Source organism: Carlito syrichta, unplaced genomic scaffold, assembly GCF_000164805.1.
Source record: "Carlito syrichta isolate Samal-C Ts95f unplaced genomic scaffold, Tarsius_syrichta-2.0.1 Scaffold308119, whole genome shotgun sequence".
NCBI lineage: Eukaryota > Metazoa > Chordata > Mammalia > Primates > Tarsiidae > Carlito > Carlito syrichta.
Window position 1 is genome coordinate 11123 of NW_007252215.1, and position 24265 is coordinate 35387.

General features: G+C 40.2%; 1 protein-coding gene across 2 annotated transcripts; it reads left to right on the forward strand.

Annotated features, from left to right (window-relative positions):
* Positions 1-1759: 1759 nt before the first annotated feature.
* Positions 1760-11186, forward strand: DYNLRB2 (dynein light chain roadblock-type 2). 2 transcript variants are annotated; one of them, XM_021716035.1, is made up of 4 exons: positions 1760-1849; positions 4412-4487; positions 9866-10033; positions 10889-11186. In XM_021716035.1, the coding sequence occupies exons 1-4, from the start codon at positions 1760-1762 to the stop codon at positions 10930-10932; spliced, it is 378 nt and encodes a 125-aa protein (XP_021571710.1). In that variant the 3' UTR covers positions 10933-11186. The 2 variants fall into 2 exon arrangements, with proteins under 2 accessions (XP_021571710.1, XP_008063160.1); XM_008064969.1 differs by lacking the exon at positions 1760-1849 and adding an exon at positions 1973-2088.
* Positions 11187-24265: the final 13079 nt, after the last annotated feature.

The following is a 24265-nucleotide window of genomic DNA, read 5'->3' on the forward strand; positions in this document are numbered from 1 at the left end:
GGAATAATTAGAAGTGAAAAACTGATAAAGAGAAAACAGTTCATATTCTTTCCATTGATTTTCTGTGCATAGTGAGTTAACTTGACGGTTGGTTGGAAGTCAGTTTGGCTACTTCTTATTTCTTTTTCAGCAGTTGGGTTCTCCTGTCAGTGTCTTTTATGCTGGAGTCATTCTTTGCTGTAATCACAGCTGTCAGCTATTGAATGAACTTGACACTCTGACTTCAGGAATGAGGAATTCACACCCATGCATATGCAGTTGGTTCTTTCATTAAAGCTGATTGACATATCAGACATGGTGCACTGATTTTTATAAGAAAAACAAATGGCTACACAAATAGAAATCTTCTTTATCAGAAAACACCCAGAGAGCCCAAGAATCAGTCTTTATTCAATTCAACCAGTATTACTGTAAAGATTGATATTCTTATTACTGCAAAATGGTAGCTATAGTCAATCAGTTAAGTTATCTGTACACACACACACACACACACACACACACACACACACACACACACACATCTGACTCAGACTCAGACTCCTCCTCCACAACTCTAAATGTCTTTCCCAAATCATCAGAACTGACTTTTTGAGAAGTATAATTTCTTGAAGGAAAAAAAGAGAGTACAGTGATCAGAATTGCCTATACTCCAATAGAAATTGAAGCAATAGAGCTTCTCAAAGTGTGTCTGATGATAGAGTCAGTTGAAATGGATTATCTAGTCCAAAACCACCAATGAGTTCAAAACTGTACCAGAGCATCCCTAACAAGGGCCCATTCAGAATCTAATTGACATTCCTAGCAATAGGTGTGCCTTGTTTAGTGTGAGACTACTTTTTGGAAATGGAAACACAAATGGAATCAGTATTATAGGAAGCCACTGTAGCATGGTCCCAGTGGAGATGTATTCCCAACTTACAATCTTGTAATCAATATTTGTGCTCTTCAAACCTCAGGAAGTCATAATATGACTAGCCATAAAAATTTTCCTGCTGCACTTCGTAAAGAGTGGTCTCTTCCTCCAAGGCTACAAGAGGTAAACTGACTTCTGACCACCCCTAATTGATCTTCAACACGTTTCCTCCATCAATTTTTGAAATACTCAAATGGAATTCTCTTCCGTGGTGATTTGTAGAAACTCCAGCACTACCATTTGCAATTTGTCGGTAACTCAGAACTGTTGACAAAAAGATTCCAAAAGGAAAGACTCAAACACGTTGAACAAAAATACAGAGAAGTAGCAACTCTGCAATTGAGTTGACAGCAGTAGGGGGTTACAATTAGGTGAGAACATAAAAATGCGAGAGGGCACTTTACCCATTTAGGTGTGAGTAGATACAAAAATTGTGTATGTGTGTGTTTCTTCAATATAAAAACTATTGGGAGTGGGAGAGGGCAAACGTTATCCGTGATGCACAGGGCCGTACTAAGGGACCTGTCGTCACAGGGAGTTGAGCCTATTACCAAATTCTTTTATTTATTTATTTTTTGAGTTGGCGTCTCACTCTGTTGCCCGGCCTATCACCAAATTCTTAAACAACACATCCATCCCCGGCTTATTTGCTCCAAAGCATGTATCACACGTGGATATTACTGCTTCGTCAGTGGCATTTCGTCTGCCTCCCCCGCTAGAACGTACCCAGGCCCAGAAGTGAGCCTGGCTCCTGCTGGGTGGTCAATAAGCAGCTCACTAATGACTGGCTGTCATATTAACGCGTACCTAAAGGGATGGAGGGATGGATGATAGTCGGATGGTTGGATGGACGGATGGACAAAGGCTTGTCAAGAGCCTAGCCCACTCCCCTCTTCCCCCCCCCCGCCCCCTCGCCCAGCCCTAGGCCAAGCCCAGGTGCGCACCTGCTACCCACTTCGCGCACCCTCGCCTACGGCGGCCGAAAGGCCTCAGGACCACGCAGGGCGGAAGCCCCGCCCCTGGCGTCTGCCCGACCAACGCGTGCGCATGCGCGAACGCGGCGCTTCCGGAAGGTTACTTCCTCCCTTGTCTCCTAGCAACGGCTGGAAGCGTTGTCGACATCCCAGGAGACTGTGGCCGCTAACTGAGCCCAGGCTTTCGCCCCCGGCGCGATGGTAAATCAGAGGTCTCGGTCCGTGCCCCGGCTCCCCAAGGGCACTGACCGGCAGGGTCTTTCACTACCCGGCTTCCGGGGCCTACCCAGACCCGGCGATTCCGGGGTCGCCGGTGGCTCCAGAAGCTTCCTGGAGGGGCGAGAGGAAGACCTTCGAAAGGGGGAGGATGTCTAGACGGGTGGAGGTGGTCTTGATGGTTGATTTCGGGGTGATACTTGGGGAGGGGTGATGCTGAAGAAGGGAAGAGTGTGAGGGGATGAAAGATGCTGAGAGGGATAAGAAATCCTGGGAGCCAGAAAAGTTTGCAGCGGTTGAGGTGCGAGATGGAGAGGAGGAAGAGATCCTGAGAGAGGAGGAAGACAAGAGTGCAAGGGAATCGAGAGGGGAGCTAGGGGAGATATTGAGAGAGGAGGGAAAATAAAGAGGAGAGCGAGGGAGGGGAGAGCCGTTGCCCCCCCTCCCCCCCAAAAATAAAAAAATAAAGCAGAGACAGGGGCATGAGTACTTACGAGCAAAGAGCTTCAGAGAGGAATGAAACGGGAATTTAAGAGAGTGTGTTGCCGGGCGTGGTAGCGCGTGCCTGTAATTCCGGCTACTCGGACGGCTGAGGCGGAAGGATCGCCGGAGCCCAGCAGGTCGAGACTGCGGTGGCCGGGAGCGGCCCCTGCCCTCCAGTCTGGGCGACAGAGTGAGACTCCGGCTCAAAAAAAAACAACAGCAAAAGAGAGTGTATTAGTACGGAAGACACAGAAATCATGTGAAGAGAAACAGCTGGGAAGAAAGAGGGACAGAAGGCCAGGAAGTGCAGAGGAAGAAGTTTGGAGAAAAGTGAAGACATCAAATAAGTAAACGAGGACAATGGTTGTAAGGTGGTCATAATCTTAAAGATTACGAAACATGCAGTAAATGATTGATCCCCTGTAAACTATTACGCTTCATTGCAGTGTTTCCCAGACTATATGAGTTGCTACATATGATGGCCCAGGAATGCCTAATAACAGAGTGAATCACTTCGGGAGACAGTTATCCTTGTTCATTTGGCTCAGCCTTCAGACTATATATAGGAGGAAGTTTCTGACACTGTTAGTTCCTTAGTACCATCACTATCATTTGATAATTTCCTTTTTTTTTTTTTTCACTTGAAGAGCAGACCTCAAGCTCAGCCCTCTCACTGCAGTAGAATTTAACAGTATGTTCTCTTTGTTTTGTTTGTTTTTACAGTTATTTCTATTTATGACAAATAATACCAAGTTTCTCTTTGTGGTAGTGATGTGTAGTTTCCTCTTAAAATGCATTTATTTAAGCTTTTAGCAGTCTGATCATTTAAAGAACATGCTAGCTAAATAATATAAATGGTATTCACGATAGCAAAAATCGTCAGTCTAGTACACAAATACCTGAAATTCGGAAAACACCTGCTTTGGAGGTGGAAAAGAGGAAATAAGTGTTCATGCCCACATTAGGTGCAAAAGAAAACTATCTTTTGACTAAAGTAACATAATGATCACCTGTGTTATATTGAGGAAAGAGAACACAACAAACCCTTATCAAGAAACTCTGCATAACTCTGTTTGAATTCCTAATATTCACTGATTGCTCAGTCATGAACAATATGCAGATTTAGAAAGCATTATTGTTTATTTCAGTGTGTCTAGAGGAGATGGAAACTGGACCAATACAGTCTATGCTTAAGATTCAAAAAGATCACTTTAAAGCACAATAATGGATTCCAAGTTGATCATTCTTGGTAGAATATTTAGCTTGCACTGAGACACAAGCTATAGTTATCAAGATAATCCTGGTTATGTTATTTTATAGAATTCTTTCTGTATATTTAACCATCTGAACTCTTAGGTAATGAAAATAAGATTTCTCATTAAGGACCACTTTTAGACAGAGGGAAGCCATGGCATAGCTCTGGAAATATTAAAGAACGGTAATATAGAAAAGAAATTTTTCATGTGAATGCAGCAAGATCAATGAGTAAAAGATGATCTGGGACAGATTTCTGTGCAATGTAAAGAATACTTTTCTAGCAAATGGAAACATAAAAATAGAGTGATCTCTTGGTAGTCAGTACGCTCTCTCTCTACAAGTGTTCAAGCTAACAGATTTGTCAGGATTGTATGCAGGGGGCATCTTATGTAGGTTTTTATGTGGGAATTGACAATTTGAAAGTTGTCTATCAAAAATATGAGGTTATATCACCCAGTATCTTAGGTTAAGAAGATAGGTTAGTGGGTATCTTTCTAAACATTATTCTTCTTAGATTTGGAGTCTCCACAAAGACGCTTTTGGGTAATTTCCTTCTGATCTCTTCCAGGCAGAGGTGGAGGAAACCCTAAAGAGAATCCAGAGCCATAAAGGGGTTATTGGCACTATGGTTGTAAATGCGGAAGGTAAATACATCACAGACTGTCTCCTTGGCATGCAGAAACCTGCCAGAAACCTGTTTGTTGTGTCAGTCCTTAAGATATACACCTTAGAATTTGAAATCAAATATATATTTGTATATTTTATACAAATATACATTTATATTTAATATACATTTATATTATAACATTTGCTTATCAAACATCTATTGACTATCTGTTCTATGCCAAGCGCTCTGCTAAGAGCTAGGGATATAAATATGAATAAGACATATTGAAAAAATGTTTATATATTTCTAAGAAATACTATACATTGTCTACTTTTTAAAACTTTGGTAATTCTCTTCCAAAATTTCATAAGTACCAATAAAATTATCATATTGAAAAGAAGGAGAATATCGTAGTTGGAAATTTGCTTTGTTTTAACATTTTAAGGGATACGGTGTTTTAGTCTTCATTTTAAATGGAATGTTTCCTTTACCATATATAATAAAAATATTTGAGAATTAATTTGGATATCATGTATAGGTTGTCTTTGTGGATATAGCATAAAAAATGCCAATACATTTCCAACTGTGAAATCTGTAAACTTGCCAGAAATCTACTCTTGCACAATCCTTGTTAAGAATCCACATAGCATTTTCTCTGGAACATTGTTCCATGCTCAGCTATGATGGGGAGTCCTCAAAGGTTCCTGCTGTTTTCACTGCTAACTTAGGCAGGGTTTTCACTGTTTTCACTGCTAACTTATAAGGGCGAGAGGGTACAGAAATTTCAGAGCATTTGTTCAAATAAGATATATTACTTCACATAATTTGTGGTATAGACATGGAACTGGCATATTACCAACTCAGTGTTTGGGCAAAATCCATCAGTTAATATTTATTGAGCAACAATTAACTGAAGATCTGTTTAAACCATGAGCTACAGTTTCTTGCCATTAATAATGGGCAATGTCCTACCTTACTAGTGGTTTTGATAATTAAATGACACAATAAGTGTTGAATGCCTGGCACAATGACCAACACTTAATAAAACTATAAATAAATTTGTTCTGAAAATTGGAAATTTTTAATTCATTTGTATAGGTAAAACATTTTATTTGTTTTATAAAATAAAAAATAACTCAATGCCAAATGAATGGAAATGTATTCTCTCTTAGTTATGAAGCTAGAAATTGACTTCAGGATGTCTCAGGGTCGTACCCTCCTTGAAGACTATAGGAGGGATCCTCTCTTCCCTCTTCCTAACTTCTGGTGGTTTTGTCAATCCCTGGTATTCCTTGGCTTATAGATGCATCATTCCAGTCTCTGCCTCTTGCATCACACGGCATTTTCTCTGTGCTTCTGTGCCTCTCTTATTTTTACATAAGAACTCCAGTTAGGGCCTACCCTCATCAAGTATGACCTCATATAAACTAATTACATCTATAAAGACTCTTTTTTTAAATAAGGTCACCGTCTGAGGTTTATGGTGGATTTGAATTTGGGGGCAGGACTGTTCAACCCTGTACAGATGCATTCACCTATAACATCCAGTACAACTCATCTACTGTGCTTCCTTGGAAAAGCTTAAAGTAGGATCCTGGAGCATACATCAAATGTCTGAAAAATACCCACCCCTTTGATCTAAAATTCCACTCCTCAGAGATGAGGTCCAGTGCCCAGAGCACCAATTACAGAGGAGATTCAGTCACTGGAACACTGATCACTGAGGAGGGCTAGGAATGTATCCTAAGGAGTAATGAAGAAAAGATTTAAGTACTAGGATACTCACTGGCTCATCATATACTAATATAATAGCAATGAATAAATAAGTAAACGTAAGTAAATCAATCTATCACAGCAGTAGGTGAATTTTAAAGTAACTGTAATATTTACTTGATGAAGAATACTCTACTTAAAATGTTAAGGAATGTTTAGTCTCACAGGAAACTAATCACAATATTAGATGAAAAATGCAGAGAAGAATACAGCATCTTCTAATCCTATATATAGCCAGGTGCACATATACACTTCAAATAAATATGGAAGAAAGGATCATCTCTGTGTTATAGTGATCATCTCTGAGTGGTGGGATGAAAAGTGATTTTCACTTTATTTTCCTGAGGTTTCTCAACTAACACTTATCTGAAAGCAACAAAATCTTATTTTCAACACTCATTCACCTCTATTTAACCATTTCTAGGTTAAGATTGTATTAGAATTCAGGGGTACTTTTTAAGATTTCTGGATACTTATTCAAGTTTTTACCTAAAAGCCAAATTAACCTTTTTCTCCAAGATATAAATGAGGGACTTAATTTTGTGGTCAGATTATTCACAACCAGAGTATATTGTAAGGATGTTTATTAATAGCATATGATATAAGTTGTGTGACCAGAATGTAATAAAATACCAATTTCAATAGCCTACTAAATTTTAGATGAAAGTTCATTTATTATGGTGCAGCTTTGCAACTTTGCAGCTTTGGGAAGTCCCATGAAATTTAATACCAAAAATATTTAACTAAAATGGTGTTTATGTATTCTTTTTCTATACTGGTGGTTTTGGTCTACTAATTCTAGATAAATGATTTTAGCATTTTATAAGTGTATTTGTGGTTAGGTAGGCCTTCTACTATTCATCTAGATGCCATCATATGATGTTAAATATTGTTTTTTGTTTTCACTGTTATTGAAACTTAGACTTCCTATTAATAACAATAAAGTAGATTTATCAATTTAGCCCAATGCTGAGTAGTATAAGTTTTGATTAGAGTAGGTATTTTGTTAACATTGGTTTCCCATTTATAAAACCAGTCATTGTTTACAATACTACAACACATATCATTGAATTAGAGACTGGCAAATATATATGTACGTACATGTATATGTATATATATATTTCTCTCCCAGGTAGTCAGATCTGTCATATATTCTTATATATACAAGCTTGATTTCTGTGAGCTTTTAATTTTAAATATTCCTGACATTTCTAATAATCTATCATTTGAATTCCATAAGATTTTATTGGCCATTCAGCCCATTTCTTTTATTTTGAAATACAATCCATCAGCCACAGTACAAATGTACAGTTGAAGATGACAAACTGAAATTATGAGTACCCGCTTACTAGGATCATAAAGAGGCATGTTTAAGGTAGTACCATAAATTCAGCAGTATCAAATTTTAAAATTCACAGACTCTTTGTCTAGGAGTTCCATTTTAAGAATGTATCCTACACGTATATACAAATATGAAATGGCATGCATAGGGACATGTTCTGTAGCCATGTTTATGAAAGTCAAAGATTGGAAATAGCCTAAATGCCCATTAGGAGGACATATTAGTTAGGTATATTGCAAAACATCCTTTCAACAGACTATTATTCAGACACTAACATGAATGACTTAGCTTTATGTGTACTGAATCAAACAATTTCCAAAGCATATTAAATGAAAAATTTAAGGCACAGAATATAGAATGATAACAGTAAAATAAATACTACAAACCCCAACACATACATTCCTAAATAGACCTAAAACATCTCTTAAAGAATACCTCAGAAATTGGGAGAAATGATTGCTTCTAAGGAGGGAAGTGGGTGAATTTTATAACATGCCCTAAAATTACTTCTTCATAAATTATTTTTTAATTACATCACATGGTACCAAGCAAGAGCTCAATAAAAATTTGTTGATTGATTTTTTTAAGTGTCTGTGGTGGATATGAAATGCTCCATATGTTTCCATAGTACACACTTATTATTCAGAAGGGCTATCTGTTTTATTTATTGACTTGAATCCATGAATAGACTAACTAAATAGACCTGAGCATCTGATTCATAATCCTGTCATCTACATTTTAAATAATTTATTCTGGTTGTATTTCTTGTTTTGATACTGAGCACCACAGAGTTAGTAGGTAGTTATTATTTAGGATGCAAAATAAAGCTATTCATCAAAAAATTATCTTCAAAGGTTGAGAACTCACTAATACTTCCATTTCCTGCTTGTTCAAGATCCATGCTTTGTAACCTTTCATCGGGTGTGAAAGACAACTGACTGCCTTCCAGGGAGAAAGTGGCCAACAAATAACAAGGTTTTTTATAATACTTTATTTATTGAATAGGTCTCCCTGTAAATATTATCTTAATACTGTTCAGCAAGACCTATTCTGGGGCTAGCAGTTATCTTGAAAGAAAATCAGTCTGTTTCAAAGTCAAAATGGATGATCTTCAAGAGTTTTATGGAAACTCGGTAAAATCCTAAGTTTGTAACAGTCTTCCACTCTTGAAAGTGCTTCTCTTGTTTGATAGTTTCTGGAGCTGCATTCTCTGAAGGAAAACCAAGAAGCTTGTATTGATTGACCTCAATACAGATACTTTAGGAATTTGATAGTCCCAAATTCACCTCCATATGTCCCCCTTAAATAAAGGCAAATTTGAAAATAAAATCCCCGGAATTCCCTGACTATATGGTAATTCTCAAAATAATATGAAGGTTATCTCTAATCAGATACAATGTATGTCAAATACCTACTATAGTGCCTGCTGAGCTAGACTGATTTCAACGAATTTGAATTACACTTGCATATTTGTCTGGCTAGAATTTTCTAGTTAACAGGTTTTGTTTTAAACTTGTGTAATAGAACAATAGAGCTCAAGTAGCCACATTTAATAATGTTTAAACCAAAAATGAGTTCAAACCAGGGAATGCACAGAAAAACTACAGTATCTTTGTCACCACATTTTCTAACATAAAATGTAAGGTTCTTAGAATACTGTGTGAGGAGTTACAAAGAAATTTTGAAAATCCCTTTTGATATACTCTTGAGCATGTGCAGTTATATCCCTTTATGTTTCTGGCCTCAAGGAAGAAGACTAAAACCATGTCACATACCAAGCTTTTCAAAGCAGGCTCACTGTAGACAGGACACTCGGGGAAATGCATTTATATAAAAACATGTTAACTTAGGATTGAATTAATAAATTAACAGCTTCCAAAAGATTTATGCACAAAACTGTTGATTGTTCCATTAGCTATAAAAAATTTAAAGTACCAAAGGACTAAACAATGGGAGATTATATTATGATATATCCATAAAACCATAACGTGTACACTAATTAAAAATAATGTGTATGACATTGTCAAATAGGGCAACTTCTGAAGTTTAAATGAAAAAAATTTAAATGAAGAAAAAAGCAACTGTCACATTAATAAATATAATTTGACTCAACTATACTTAAAAATCTATGTAGAGACCAAAAAAAGGAAGAAAAAAACTAAAATTGTTACCAGTGAGTAATACCAGTCACCACTTTTTCTTCCTCTTCACAACTAGGAGTACTTTCCAATACTTCGACAGTTTGTATACTGATTTTATAATTAGAAAGTAATTTAACTCTAAGTTACATCTCGTGATAGGTATTCCGATCCGAACAACCTTGGACAACTCGACAACAGTTCAATATGCAGGTCTTCTTCATCAGCTGACAATGAAGACCAAGAGCACTGTCCGTGATATTGATCCTCAGAACGACCTCACTTTTCTTAGGATCAGATCAAAGAAACATGAAATCATGGTAGCTCCAGGTAAATTGGCATTTCATTTCTAGTTAAAGAATCTTTCTACTTTACTAGATAAAAGCCTTATTTGAAAGACTGGGGAGTATAGATTTTAGTATACATTCTGAAACATGGTATTCTTCTATTACAAAATGACATTTGAATCTGAAAACCCCTATCCTAAAAACTGTATCAAATGAGCAATTAATTTGACTTTTGAACAAGCTGAACCTTACCCACTTGAATTTTTTATTAGTAATCAAAAATTTAGAAGATGCAGGTCTCATTCTCAGTACACTTAGCACACAGGTTCTCTGGAGAGTGGGAGAAGGGTCCTTTGTCCTGGGATAAAGTGGGGGGTGGGTCCATGGCCTGCAGGATCTGAAACTCTCCCTGTGGAGAATCACATCCACCTGGTCTACCGGAAGACAGCAGCCACAGAAACACTTCTTTCCCTGAAGAAATTACATTCACAGTGTTTCTAAATGGCTATAAAATGGGACCTGTGTTCCTAAATCTAGTCTAGAACAAACTTCTATATAACACATCTATCAACTCAGAATTGCCTATCAACTGAAGCTTTTTTTTTAATACCTCTTACCTTGGCTACACATTAAAATTACTTGGAGGGTTTTTTTTAAAAAAAATTTGTGCGTAGGACTCCACCCCAGGCCAATGAAATCAGAATCACTGGGGCTAGGCCCTGGAAAATGGGTATTTTCTAAAGACTCAACAAGTGACTCTGATATGCAACCAGGGTAGGAAACCATTAGTCTACACAGGGTCTGTATGAGGTTTTGAAAAGAAAAGCAGACTATCTGAAGTATTCATTGTTAAATTTAATTGTTAGGGTGAATTAATTCTGTTCATGTCTCTCCACAGATAAGGAGTATCTTCTGATTGTTATTCAGAATCCGTGTGAATAGACCTTTTCTGGCCAAGACATCCTAGTGACACTGGGTTGGAAACACTTTGCTCTTTAATAATTATTAAAATTGCATGCCAATCTAACTGATCTTTGGATATCCTTCTCTATTTTTGCGTTTAAGCTCTTTTGTGTGTCTCATTTAGTCCCTTTTGATTGTGTGGTGAAGTTGTGCTTTAGCTGTGTAATAAGCACATTCTGATATGTGTGTCTCTATTTTTTAAATATAAAACTAAAGGATTTTATAAAAAAAAAGACAGCTCTCCTTGTGATGGTGCTTTTAGTCTAGAGGTTGCTGTCATGAAGTATACGAGTGTGATTTCTTCAATAACACCAAGGTGATTTAGTGGAGCAATAGAAAGTATAGAAAGTCCCAACACCCAAAGAGCATTCAATGTTTTCCAAGGTTAGCTAAGGACAGTGTGAAGTCAGAAGGGCAGTTCTCAACCGGAGTCAACAGCACCACAGCTAAGTGCCTGCTCCTGCGGTCCTGCACTCCAGCACACCATCTGGAGGGGACCAAGTGCAGGTCTTGGGCAGGGCTTTATGCATAAAAGGCTGGGTAGGTATTGCTGGTGGGGGTGGGGATATTTTTACTAGAAATTTATTCAGAAAATCATGAAAATAATATAACAAATATAATCAACTTCCAGGTACCCCAAACTCACATAGCATAGATGGTAATATTTTGCCACATTTGCTATAGACCTTTTTTTTTAACTGAACTTTTTATTTTGAGTAACTGAAGATTCATTCATGCGAAGTTGTAAGAAGCAGCATAGCAATCCTGGGTACCTTTACCCACTTTCCTACTGGCAACAGCTCCCAAACTCCTAGTGTAGTATCACAACCAGGAAACTGACACTGACTCAGTTGAGACGCAGAAACATCTCCAACCCTGGTGAGACCCTGGCACCCCACTCTAACCTTTAGATCCTCAAAACCACTGATCTGTCCTCCATATATTTATATATTTAGAGACAGGGTCTCGCTCTGTCACACAAGCTAGAGTGCTATAGTGCTATTATAGTTCACTGTAACCTTGAATGTGAGCTCAAGCAATCCTCTCGCTTCAGCCTCCTGAGTAGCTAAAGGTGTGAGCCACCACGCCCAGTTAGTTTTTTTAAAAAAATTTTTGGTAGAGATGGGATCTTGCTATGTTGCCCAGACTGTCCTCAAACTCCTGGCCTCAACTGATCCTCCTGCCTCGGTCTCCTAAAACTCTGAGAGTACAGGCATGAGCTACCACATCTGACCCATCTCTATAATTTTGGTTATATGAAAAATTTTATGCAAATGGAATAATGCAGTATGTAACCTTTTCGGATTGGCTTTTTCACTCAGCATAACTTTCTTGAGATTCATCTAAAATATAAGGAATGACAGATTTCATTCAATCGCAGAAGTGCATTACATTAAGTACATTAGCTGAAACCTGCTCCTCCTCTTTGTGCCTCTGTCCTCCTTGCCCGCAGGATTCTTGTGAGGATGCACAAAGTCACCCTACCTGTGGGTTCCACAGGCACTTTCACCTAAGCTCCTGCTACAACTCCACAACAAGCCAAGGGTGGGGAATCGTGCTGGTAAGTTTCCTAGTCCAACCACACTCATGGCCCCAACTTGCATCCTGTGAGGCTACCATGACCAACCCATCTGGATGGAGCTGCAGATAAAAAGAAAGGGCTGCAGCAAATCCCTACTGTTAAAGGGCTTCACTCTCCCAAGTGTCAATGGGAGAGGAGACAGGTCATGGAGGGAACTTATCCAAGGCTTAGAGTGACAGTGGCGGCTGAAGCCAAACCTGTGCACACAGCAGATGTCTGAGCCCGGTGCATAACCCCGTACTCCTGGGAGAGAGGCCTGCAATAAGTATATTGTGCAAATGCTCTCCGGGTAATTGCCACACAGTGCCAGGCTGAGACCTGCTCAGCAGGTGAAGGGTGTGGATGGAGTCCTGGATTCCTCAATCCCTAGCCTCATCTGTAAAATGGGGTGACAAGAGACCCTACCCAAGGTTTGCTTGTGAGAAGCAGTTGAGCTAGTGCAAATAAAGTGCCTGGCACAAAATGAGTAGTCAGCAAATGTTAGCTTCTACTGGTATTCCTTCTGTCACTCAAAAATGGCTCTCACTCCCAGACACAGAAAGGAGCTCCAGCGATATCCTGAGGTCCCTCACTTCCATAAGTCAGCCAAATTGCCAGGAGGATGTTAACTGTCTCTGGAGAGAGCAGAACAGATGAAATGAGCCTGAAGTGTAATAGGAGTGAGTACTCCTTAACCTGTGGGATGAGTAAACACAGAAGAAAGGGATTGGAGGGTGGAGAACCCACGCTATAGCGCACAGCTGACTTTTGAGGCATTTCCCTACGCTTTTTATTTTTAAAGACTTCAAACTACAGAAGATTAGAAAGAATCACACAATGAACACACAAATCGGCTTCACTCACTCACCAACTGTTAATGTTTTATCACATCTGTTCCATCTGTCTCTGTAAATACACACTTTATGTATAAATAGATAAACACACATACCATATAAAAGTTGCAGAAACCATAATAGCAGATACTTCCCCCCAGTAAGAATATCCTCTTACATAACCACAACACCATTTTCATACTTAAGAAATTTAAATGGGGACCAAACTGAGGCTCAAACTTTAACTGTACAATGACCATTTGTATACCTAATCCTGAATTGTACCCCACATCTGCAAAATAAAAATAAATCATTATTTTTTAAAAAAAGAAATTTAATATGGATACAATAACATCATCTAATATGCATATGTAAATTTCCCTAGTGGTCCCAATAGAGTCCTTTATAGGAGATTTTTTCCTAAAACCCAGGAGCCCGTCAAGGGCTCCACATTGCATTTGGTTGTCATGTGTCCTTAGTTTTTAGTTGTTTTTAGAAACCCTTATTTTCCACTTCGCTAACTCTAGGTGATATCAAATTTGCATTTGCTCTCCCTAGAGGCTCCAGTACTACCTGTCCCCCTCCGTGTCCCTTGAGCCCCTTCTGATTGGACCCAGACACAGTCTGTAACAGGAAATTTAGATGAAAAGCAGGTCTCATCACAGGTAAATACTTCCCCTTCATTCCAACCTCTTCCTTCAGCCCAGTAAAGTCCGGGTACAATGATATGCTTTTATCCCTGGACAAGCTTAGCATCTGCTCACAGTTTCCAACATAAACAAGATCTTACTAGAATTCTAATGGCAAGGAAATATATTAAGGAAGGGAAGTCCATTCTATTTAGAGTCCCAGATTTTCAGAGCCGAAGAGAATCACTGAGATAATTGATTCTACACCTTGGTTTTATGGGTGAGGATTTCACCTGAGCCTGGTGTCAGGTATCTTTAAGGCATCAGGTATGTGAGCTTGTATTGGACTGATCAGATCTACAGAATTGGCATTTATGACCTTTTCAGGGGTTCATGTCTTGTGAGATCCCTCTTAAAATGTTTTTAGGAGGTACTGAATAGCTCATTGTTTTAAAGTGTACCAGAGGCAACATTTGATTTCGATACCTAAATCTGTCTTCTCCCCAGAGCTCCCCAGCCCACCCAGAGCTCATCAGCAGATGCATGACTGAATGGTAAAGCCACTTCCTTCCTTCTTGCCCAGCCAGAAATTTCAAGCCCCATTTGAGGCACAGCAGTGTGAAATTTCTGGCAGGTGCAGACGGCACTGCCTCAAGTGCCAGGACTCTACATGGCCTCTTCTGGGAGAAAAGCCCCTCCATCCTACTGGGTAGTCCTGCCTGCACCTTTGCATCCAGAGGAAACTGATCCTTTGTCAGGGCAGAGACTGGTAGAAAACGGAAGAACTCACCAGAGTCAGTTATAATGGAGGAGGATATGTTCTTGGGGAATCTGCACCACTCTGCTCTGCCTTTTGGCAAACAGACCTTCGCATTCCCTCTAGGATTCATAATGGCATAGTTAATTGCCTATATTTAAAAGATGGCTGAACCTAGAGACTAAAGATCCACACCCACCCAAAAACACTAGTAAAGCTTTCATTTTCTATGAGAAGTAGAAGCCTGGACTCATGTAGTCCCCCCTCTTAGCTCAATTGGCCATATATTTTACCTGAACAATAGGAGAGCTATTTGCAGAGTCTCTGGAGGAACATATTCCAACCATAAATATTAATGATAATGAACCTGGAAAGGCCAGCTTAATAAAATAGCTGAAAATGCATTTACACATCATTAGCATTACGAGTTCTCAAATCTTCGTCTCTGAACAACAGGACCATCCTAGTAGAAGAGAGTGGGAACCCGCCCTGATCTCTCAATGAGGACCTTCTGCAGACCCCTTATTAGTACATTCTGACTTTTGGACTAGATCACCTATTCTCTCCTCAACCCAAAGTTACCATAGACTGAGATTTAGGGTTTCTCTCTCATTGATCTTTGAAAAAATTACAATTATCCTTGATATGTGTTTGATATGGGGCAAAATATCTTTACTCCTAAGACATTAGAAAATAATGTAATGTAAAGAAATCATCAAGAAAGCAGAGAGACAGCCCACAGAATGGGAAAAAATATTTGCCAATTGTATATCTGACAAAGGCCTAACGTATAGGATCTATGAGGGACACATATGTGCCGAAAGGAAAAAAACAAACAACCCCATTAAAAAGGAGGCAAAAGACATGAATAGACACTTCTCAAAAGAAGATATATGGGCAGCTAACAGACACATGAAAAAGTGCTCAAATTCACTAATCATCAGAGAAATGTAAATCAAAACCACATTGAGATACCACCTAACCCCAGTAAGAATAGCCATCATTAATAAAACAAACAACAGCAGAGCTGGAGAGGATGTGGAGAAAAAGGAACACTTCTACGCTGCTGGTGGGAATGCAAACTAGAGCAACCTCTTTGGAAAACATTGTGGTGATTTCTAAAAGAACTAGAAATTGACCTTCCATATGACCCAGCAATCCCCATATTGGGAATATACCCACAAGAACTAAAATCATTCTGCAAAAAAGATACCTGCACATGCATGTTTATTGCGGCCTATTCACAATAACAAAAACATGGAAGTAGCTGTGCTGCCCATTGAAAATGGACTGGATTAAAAAAATGTGGTACATATACACAATGGGATATTATACAGTCATAAAGAAGGACAAACATATAGACTTCGCAGCAACTTGGATGGATTTAGAGACTATCATACTCAGTGATCTATCACAGAAACAAAGAACAGAGCACCACATATTCTCACTCATAAGCAAACCTTGAACAATTATCATAATACTATAAGGAAAGGATTGGCAATAGTGGGAAACTGCCAGGGGAGGGGAAGTGGAATTGGCAGATGAGGTAAACTGCCCGGGACGGGGGGGGAGGGTGCATACCTCATCAACAAGAGTACCTGCATAATGAACACTTGTATACATAACCAACCCTGAATTGTACCCCACATCTTTAAAATTAAAAATTAAAAAGAAAATAATGCGATGTCCTTAAAATGGAAATGATAGCATGTGTAGGTGAATTGACTATAGATATTCATTAACACAACATTTGGTTTTTTTACTCCCTATTAAAGGAGAAAAAAGGCAAGAAAAATGTGGATTATATTTTGGGCCATAATAGACCTTTCAGAGTGGTGAGAACATCTCCAGTGGAGACCTTACAGAAGATAAACTGGTCTCTCAAATCCTGGGAACCATGAAGATAGAGTGCTTTCTGAATACAAAATCATCTTTAATAATGGAAACTCAGGCATCCCTGGGGCAGTTTGGAATACCTAAGGTTGGTAATACCTTTCTGGCTTATTTCTTATGCAAGATTTGACATCGAAGATTAGTCATGCCGGGCTCAGTGGCTCAGCCTGTAATCCCGCGCATTTGGGAGGCTGAAGTGAGTGGATTGCCTGAGACCGCGGGTTCGAGACCTGCCTGGGCAGCGAGACCTCATCTCTACAATAAATCAAAAAATCAGCTGGGCATGGTAGCGCATGCCTGTAATTCCGGCTACTTGGAAGGCCGAGGCGGGAGGATCGCCGGAGCCCAGCAGTCGAGGCTGCGGTGGCCAGGAGCGGCCACTGCACTCTAGTCTGGGCGACAGAGTGAGACTCCAACTCAAAAAAAAAAAAAAGAAGATTAGCCATGCACCCAGTCAATTATTGAACTCAGAGAAAAGACTGAACCTTCTTCCTCCTAAATTTTTACCCTAAGAAACCTTCAGTCCTTAATTCTCTTTTGCATATATGGCTTCAGAACTCTCTCTATATATAGATGTCACCAACCTGGAACACTCACACTGCATGCAGAATCGATTTTAAAATTCTCTTTCTTGGTCAACTTTATAGCATTAGACACTATGCCATGCAATTGAGAGAGCATGAGATCTGGAGTCTGACTCTATTACTCACTATCTGAATCAACACTTTCTCTGAATCTTAGTTTTCTTGTCTATGAATGTGAAGAACGTCTACCCACAGTGGCCCTGCATTCTGAACTGTACATTACAGCAAAGATGCCAATTAGTGCCATTAATAATGGCAATAACTGCAGAATACACCAAGCTTCCCACGATCTAAGACATTTAATACATCTCACCATCTTCTCATCTTTAATCACATGCATAACTAGATTCACAGAGCTGTAATTTTTGGTGTACTTCCTTTACCATCATTTGATTAGTATTTCCACATCCTACCTAGAGTTGATATCAATGCTTTTTAATATCTGACTGAAATTCCATCAAGTTGGTCAGTGGTGAAGATGTGGCCCAGGCAAGGCCAAGAGAGGCTTCCTTAATACTAAGATTTCTTTTGGAAAAGGGTCAGAAAGAAAATTTCCATGTGGCTATGCACAAAAACACAAGGATTGAGGGCCATATGCTCCACAAGGGCATAACAGAGAGTCAGTTCTCAAAAGAAAGAATACAATTGTCCTGCACTGCAACACACAGCAAGAGGCAGAGTGCTCATTCCATGGGTTCCCTGCAGTTTTGGGGGGGCTCCGTTGCATTTTAACACATGGATTCTATAAGGCACCCCTGAAGTCTTATATTGAGGCTTCCCTTTTTGTGCACACGCTCAGAGTGGGTTTCTGTTGCCTAAAACCAAAAAGATTTTAACTAACACATTTGGGCTGTATTTGGGTCACCCCTGGCTGCTTTAATCAGACACAGCCAAGGAAGCAGAGCTAGCCCAGTGGATCCCCAGGAAGTGTGTATTAATCAGAGGCCCTGAACAGATGGGCCATGGTCACCCACTTCCTAGCCTCCATATATGGCTAGACAGGAGGCTAGGGCACTGATGGACCCTTCAGCAGGCAGACCTCTGAAGGATGGAGAAGCACTGAGGTGTCACTCTCACCGGGGAGCAGAGTCTTTAATTTTAACCTGGTGAGTGGCCTCTGCCCCCATCATTGGCTAGAAAGAGGATGGACCACCTGGACTCTGGGAAGATGCATTTCCAAAGCACCACTCAAGGGCATCAGGGGTGGTGAAGAGCCATATGAAAGACAAAAGGGATAAATCACAGTACAAAATAACCTGACATCTTACTATCTTCCTGTTTCCAGAAGGTAGTATATGGTGCAGAAAAAAGACACTGCTTTGTCTTTGGCTCCCAGCCCTGCCACCAACAATAAAAATAATGCTTATAATAGCAGTAGCTAATATAAGTTGATCACTTACTATGTCACAGACACATTCATTTCTCACAACAGACTCATTTTACAGATGAGAACACCAAGGCTTAGAGAAGTTTCACAGCTTCCCCAAAGTCAATCAAGTTCTTCAGTGTCACAGGAGGCACCCAAACCCCAATATTTGACTCCAAAACACATGATTGTGTGTCCACCAGACATGTCACAAGGAAATTCACATCTTTGATCTCAGAATCCTAACCTGTAAAATACAGACTATAACTCTTACATTTGTAGGTTATTGTGGGAATAGAAGAAGATATGCTTTATATATCTTCTTCTAGTCCCCCAGTAACCTACAAACGTAGGAGATGTTCACCAATTGTTGCTATTATCATCATCAACACTGTCAATACTACCTGGAGAACCAATTAGTGTTATGACCATAGTAGCAGTTATATTATCACTATAAATATGATTAGTGTCACAAAAAATTTTGACATTTGACAACATCCCATGGAGTTCATCTGATAGAGTAGTTACTCCTAATTCTTTCATCAAAACTCCTCAAATCTTCAGCAATCAACCATTCATCTCAGTCAACAGGATTTTAAACCACCATTCCCTTCATGAAACTTCATCAAGTACTGTTAGGATTAATTTTCTTGTCAAGAATAATCTACTGTTTTGTGTTCAGTATACACTTTATCCCCCTTTCATTATGTCTACACGTAAAACTCGTTTGTAATATGCTGCATACCCACTCATTCTGTCTGTACCTATAATCAGTTTGAACCATTCCTTTCTCCCCATTCACATTCTGCCTACATATAACCAACTTTTCTATTTAGTCTGGATAGTTGTGTCAATTCAATCCATCAGACCAATTTTCTGGTCTGTATTGACTGGCTGCATTGACTCAACAATTCAGTCAAGAGACATTGAATCAGTTGTATGTTTGACAGTCTGTTAGTGTCGAGGACACAAGTTCTGTCTAATTCTTACCCCAGTGTCTGGCAGTAAATCTGGCACAGGGTGGGCGCTCATTGTCTTGGAAAAAAATACTCCATGTTTCTATCCCCACTCAGACTCTATTAAGAAATACTGCTCCCTGGATCGTGAGATTGGTTGCAAAATGATCCACCAAGGTAACGAGGGCCTTGGAAGTAGACACTGTTAGCCAAGTACACTGAGAATACTCAAGACAGAATTCTGACAAATCAGCAGCTCCAAAACTTGAAGGTCTCGATACAAATACAAAATGAGTTAAGGCAAGGCATTGATTTCCATAGGCCTCCTTCTGCATCTGCTCCTGCACAACTTTCTGCTTCCTGAATAGCCCCGAGAAAATGTCTGAGGCTTCCCCATCAATGCCAGAGGAACAGAAGGCCTAGCTCCTCAGAAGAGGCTCCAGCCCTCATAGCTGCATCCTTCGTAGAGTGTAGATGGAAGATCTGTATTCGCAAGTCCCACATCTCTGGGGAAAGGGCGGGCTCCAAGATCATCAGATCACAGTGCCCAAGTGGTGCCATCAGTCAGATCCTTTATCCAACATGAATTTGAAGGTGTTCACCAGCTCTGAGCCTTTGGGTTGGGTATTTGGTAATATTTCAAGGGAAGTGGAAGAAAGTAAACATCTAGTGTCTTCAGGAGAAACACACACCATCACTACCACCACCACCACCATCACCATCAGTGAGGACAGGAGGATAGCAAAGGAGATGTTACCTGAACATGTTTACCTGCTCTTGCTAAACCTGGTGATTTTCGGGAGAAGCACAGAGATTATTAACCATTTGTGAAACCTCAAATTAATAAAAATGCTAGCTCTATCTGAGGATTTAAAGGAAAGAAGGTGTGCTTTTTAATCAGAGAAGCATCAACCCGGTGGCATCCCATTCTGCAAGCATCTAACTGTAATTACTTTATGCCAGGCTCACTCTGTGCCCAGGAACAGAAATGGGTGATATCATCCCTGTCCAAAAGAGCTCGTGGTGTCATCATGGAAATGGGCATGCAAAGACATATGAGGAGGGATCCAAAGAAACAGAATGTATTTTTTTTAATTGTGTATTTACTCTTACATGTTTAAACTTCAGTCACCTTCAAAGCACTCTCCATTTGATGCAATACAGCTATCACAATGCTTTTTCCACTGCTCAGTCTTTGAACTCATCAGTTTTGGTGTCTTTTAGTGCTTCTGTCGTTTTTGTTTTGTTTTGTTTTGCTTGTTGCACCTCTTCCACATTGGCAAAATGTTTCCTTCTGAGGAGTTTTTTATTCAGAGAAGTAAAAAAAAAAGTCACTTAGGGTGAGATCAGACAAATAGGGAGAGTGGAGCATAGGGGCCTTGCCATTTTTGCTGAAAAAAACTGCTGAACACTCGGCGTGGTATGGGTAGACATGCTCATAAGTCACCCATCAAGAAATGAGCAAACGTGTTGAAAGAATTTCCCAAAAAAATCCAGTGAAACTGAATGCAGCCTCTTACAACAATGCGAGCTTGTACACTGATACTGATGGGTTACTAGAACACTTACCTAGCTGGGGGAAGCCTGTACTACAAGGGGCCTACCCTTCCAAAGATAATTCTGGGTTTTGGAGGGAGTCCCTTCTAGTACATTTGCAATGCAGTGAGTTAATTGCAACAAGAGAAGTGTGTGTGAGCAATACTTTGGACGTGCAAATGCAGATATAGGATGACTAGCGTGCTGCATGGTGTTTCAGGAAGGCTACATGAGGGCAGATGTAACTGGGCTGGACTTCAAAGACTGAGTAGGAGTTTTTACAAGAGAAAGAAGAGAGAAAGTGCAGTCTAGGCGAAGGGACTGCAAAGTGAGGCATAATCTCGGCCGATGGTTTTCCAACCTTGTTTTAGGGATAGTGGTTTTAGCTCATGTGGAATCTTGATCAAAGTCAAGCAAAGTTGCCCTCCACAAAGCAGACAGGGCTTCTCTTCCATGCCATCATCTCATCCTGCCCTTCACACCCCACACTCACACACAGTGGTCCTCAGTGGGAGTCCAGTGGAACCCTAGAACTCTGCAAGTAGACTTAGGAAACCGTGGAGGTAAGCAATACAAATTCTGAATTTGTTTAATCCATAACTAGGTGGCCTTTGAAAGTTGTGCTACTTGGAGGCCATCCTGGATCACTCAGCCTTACTTCCATGGTCAAATCTGATGAATTCAATCTTCCTCTGGAGTCATCTGAAGTCACCCTCACAGGTTCCTCCTGCGAAATCAGTTAGGCAAGTAGGTTTCCATCTCTCTTCACATCTGCAAGGCCCACACAAACAAGGATCTACCTACTCCCTGCCTTTTCTCCCACTACAAACCACAAATTTTATTTAATGAATATTTGCATAGCACTCAGTATATTTGGATGATGTTCTAAGCACCTCACAGATCTGACCAGCATGAAGTGGATACTTGATAATAAAAAACAAACAAACAAACCTGGTGAATTAAAAAACACTCTTCCAAGTCTCAGAATAAATTTGCTGCTCAAGATGATCTATTCCAGGGTTTCCCACACTTTCCTGGTCATAACAACAACCCATAGGATTTCTCAAAAATCCAGATTCCCTGATTCTGATCATTGTCTCTTGTGTCTTTCTACTTCAAGCATGGTCAGGGACCAGTAGCATCAGCATCACCTGGAAGTTTGTCAGAAATGCAGAATCCTGGGCCCCACTCCAGACCTACTGAATCAGAATCCGCTTTTAACAAGATCCCCAGGGGGTTCTCATTCCCATTAAAGTTTGAGAAGTGATATTCCAAGATGAGGAAATCTATTTCTGCGCCCTGCCACAAGTGCCCTGGAGGGGTGGAGTTATAATTGGGCAAGTTTGTGAATGCAGCATTCTTCTTCTCTGCATGAATCTCCTTCCATTGCCAAGTCCAGGCCACCAAAGCCATGGTTAATAACAGTGAGAGAAAAGAAGGAGTACCATACATGAATCAAATTATACCCCAGTCCCAACTAAAAGAAAGAAAAGGAGACTCCTGTGAAATCCACCCAAAAGTCGAGGATCCTGATTCCTCAGCCAAATTTCACACTCCAAGCATTTGTACGTCCCCAGGGGTGCCTCAGGCTGCCAATGCCAGTTTCTATGCGGCATCTCCATGCCCTTCACCTCCACCTCTTCCAATCCTCTGCCCTTGGCACTGCCACTTCCACTGGATGATGCTTGCCACTCCTCCTAGAACTACTGGGCTCTGAACATCACAGACGCTTCCTCTGGAACCACTGAACTGGCAGGTACCACCCCACTCAACTGCACCACTGTCTCTTCCCATGCCAGGTACACTGCCACCTGTGAGGTCCATCTGAAAGTGGTGGAAAGAAGTCCTTTTGCTTGGGAACCTTGTGAAGTCTACCACTTTGGTTTTCACCTTCAGGAAAAGTTTCCTAGTACAGATTTCATTCTCTAGGCAAAAGGATTCTTTGCTCAAATAAGGGAGGCATTACTGTGTTAAGCCTGCTTGTCGTGCCTTCCTCTTCTACTTGGGGTGAGTTCTCCCTCAGGAGGCTCCTAGACACCCACAAAAACAGATTTCTAACAGTGTCAGTTTACCAGTTGATTAGACGTGACTGGATCCAGGGTGAGGTACAACTTGGGTTCAAACCAGATTCCTACAGCATTTGTCCAATGTCATATACAAACATGGAGCCATCCTGTGCTCTAGGTTCCTTATGAAGGTCACCCCATTTGATCTCACAGCAACCTTGCCTGGCGGGCTTTATTATTCCCATTTTTCCAGTAAGAAAAATAAGGTTCCTATAAAAGCAATATCTTGCCAAGAGCTATGCTGTTTGACTCAAAGTCTCTTGAAGTCAGAAACCAAGTCGTATTTATCAATATATATTTCCACCTCCACCCCCACCTCAGGCATTGAAATGCCTGTTGAATAAAAAAATAAATGAATTGCAAATGTGGACACACTCCACATAACTAGTATGAAGGGGGATTTGCAAATAAGGACATATACTTTAGATAAAAACAAACTTGGCCTGGCTCAGTGGCTCAGCCTGTAATCCCAGCACTTTGGGAGGCCGAGGTGAATGAATTGCCTGAGTTCGTGGGTTCGAGACCAGCCTGGGCAACTTGGTGAGACCTCGTCTCTACAATAAATCAAAAATAAAATTAGCCGGGCATGGTAACACGTGCCTGTAGTTCCAGCTACTTGGAAGGTTGGAGCGGAAGGATCGCCGGAGTCCAGCAGGTCAATGCTGGGGTGACCATGAGCATGTGTGCCACTGCACTCCAGCCTGGACAACAGAGTGAGACTCCAACTCAAAAAAAAAAAAGCTTACCATGAGCATCTGAGCCTCCCAGATCCTAGGACATCTCTGACTTCTCAGACCTATTTCTTCCCAGACCACTGACCCTAGTTTAATTTATTTTATAGTCGTGCAGAACATAGCCTGTTCTACTCTCATGGTTAGAAGAATCACCCCCAACATAGCTAGAAACTCCATCACGTTTGGGGGTGTGTCTCTGTGTGTGTGCATGCACACATTTGAAAGATACACATCAAAACATTAAAATTAACCATAGTGATTTCTGAGTGAATGAGATTATGCTGGACTTTATTTTCTCCCATCCCACCTTTTCACTTCTTTTCTTCAATTTAAATTTTTATCGAAACATGACATGCATACAAAAGCACATATCCCTTAAGTACATACCATCCTTCAA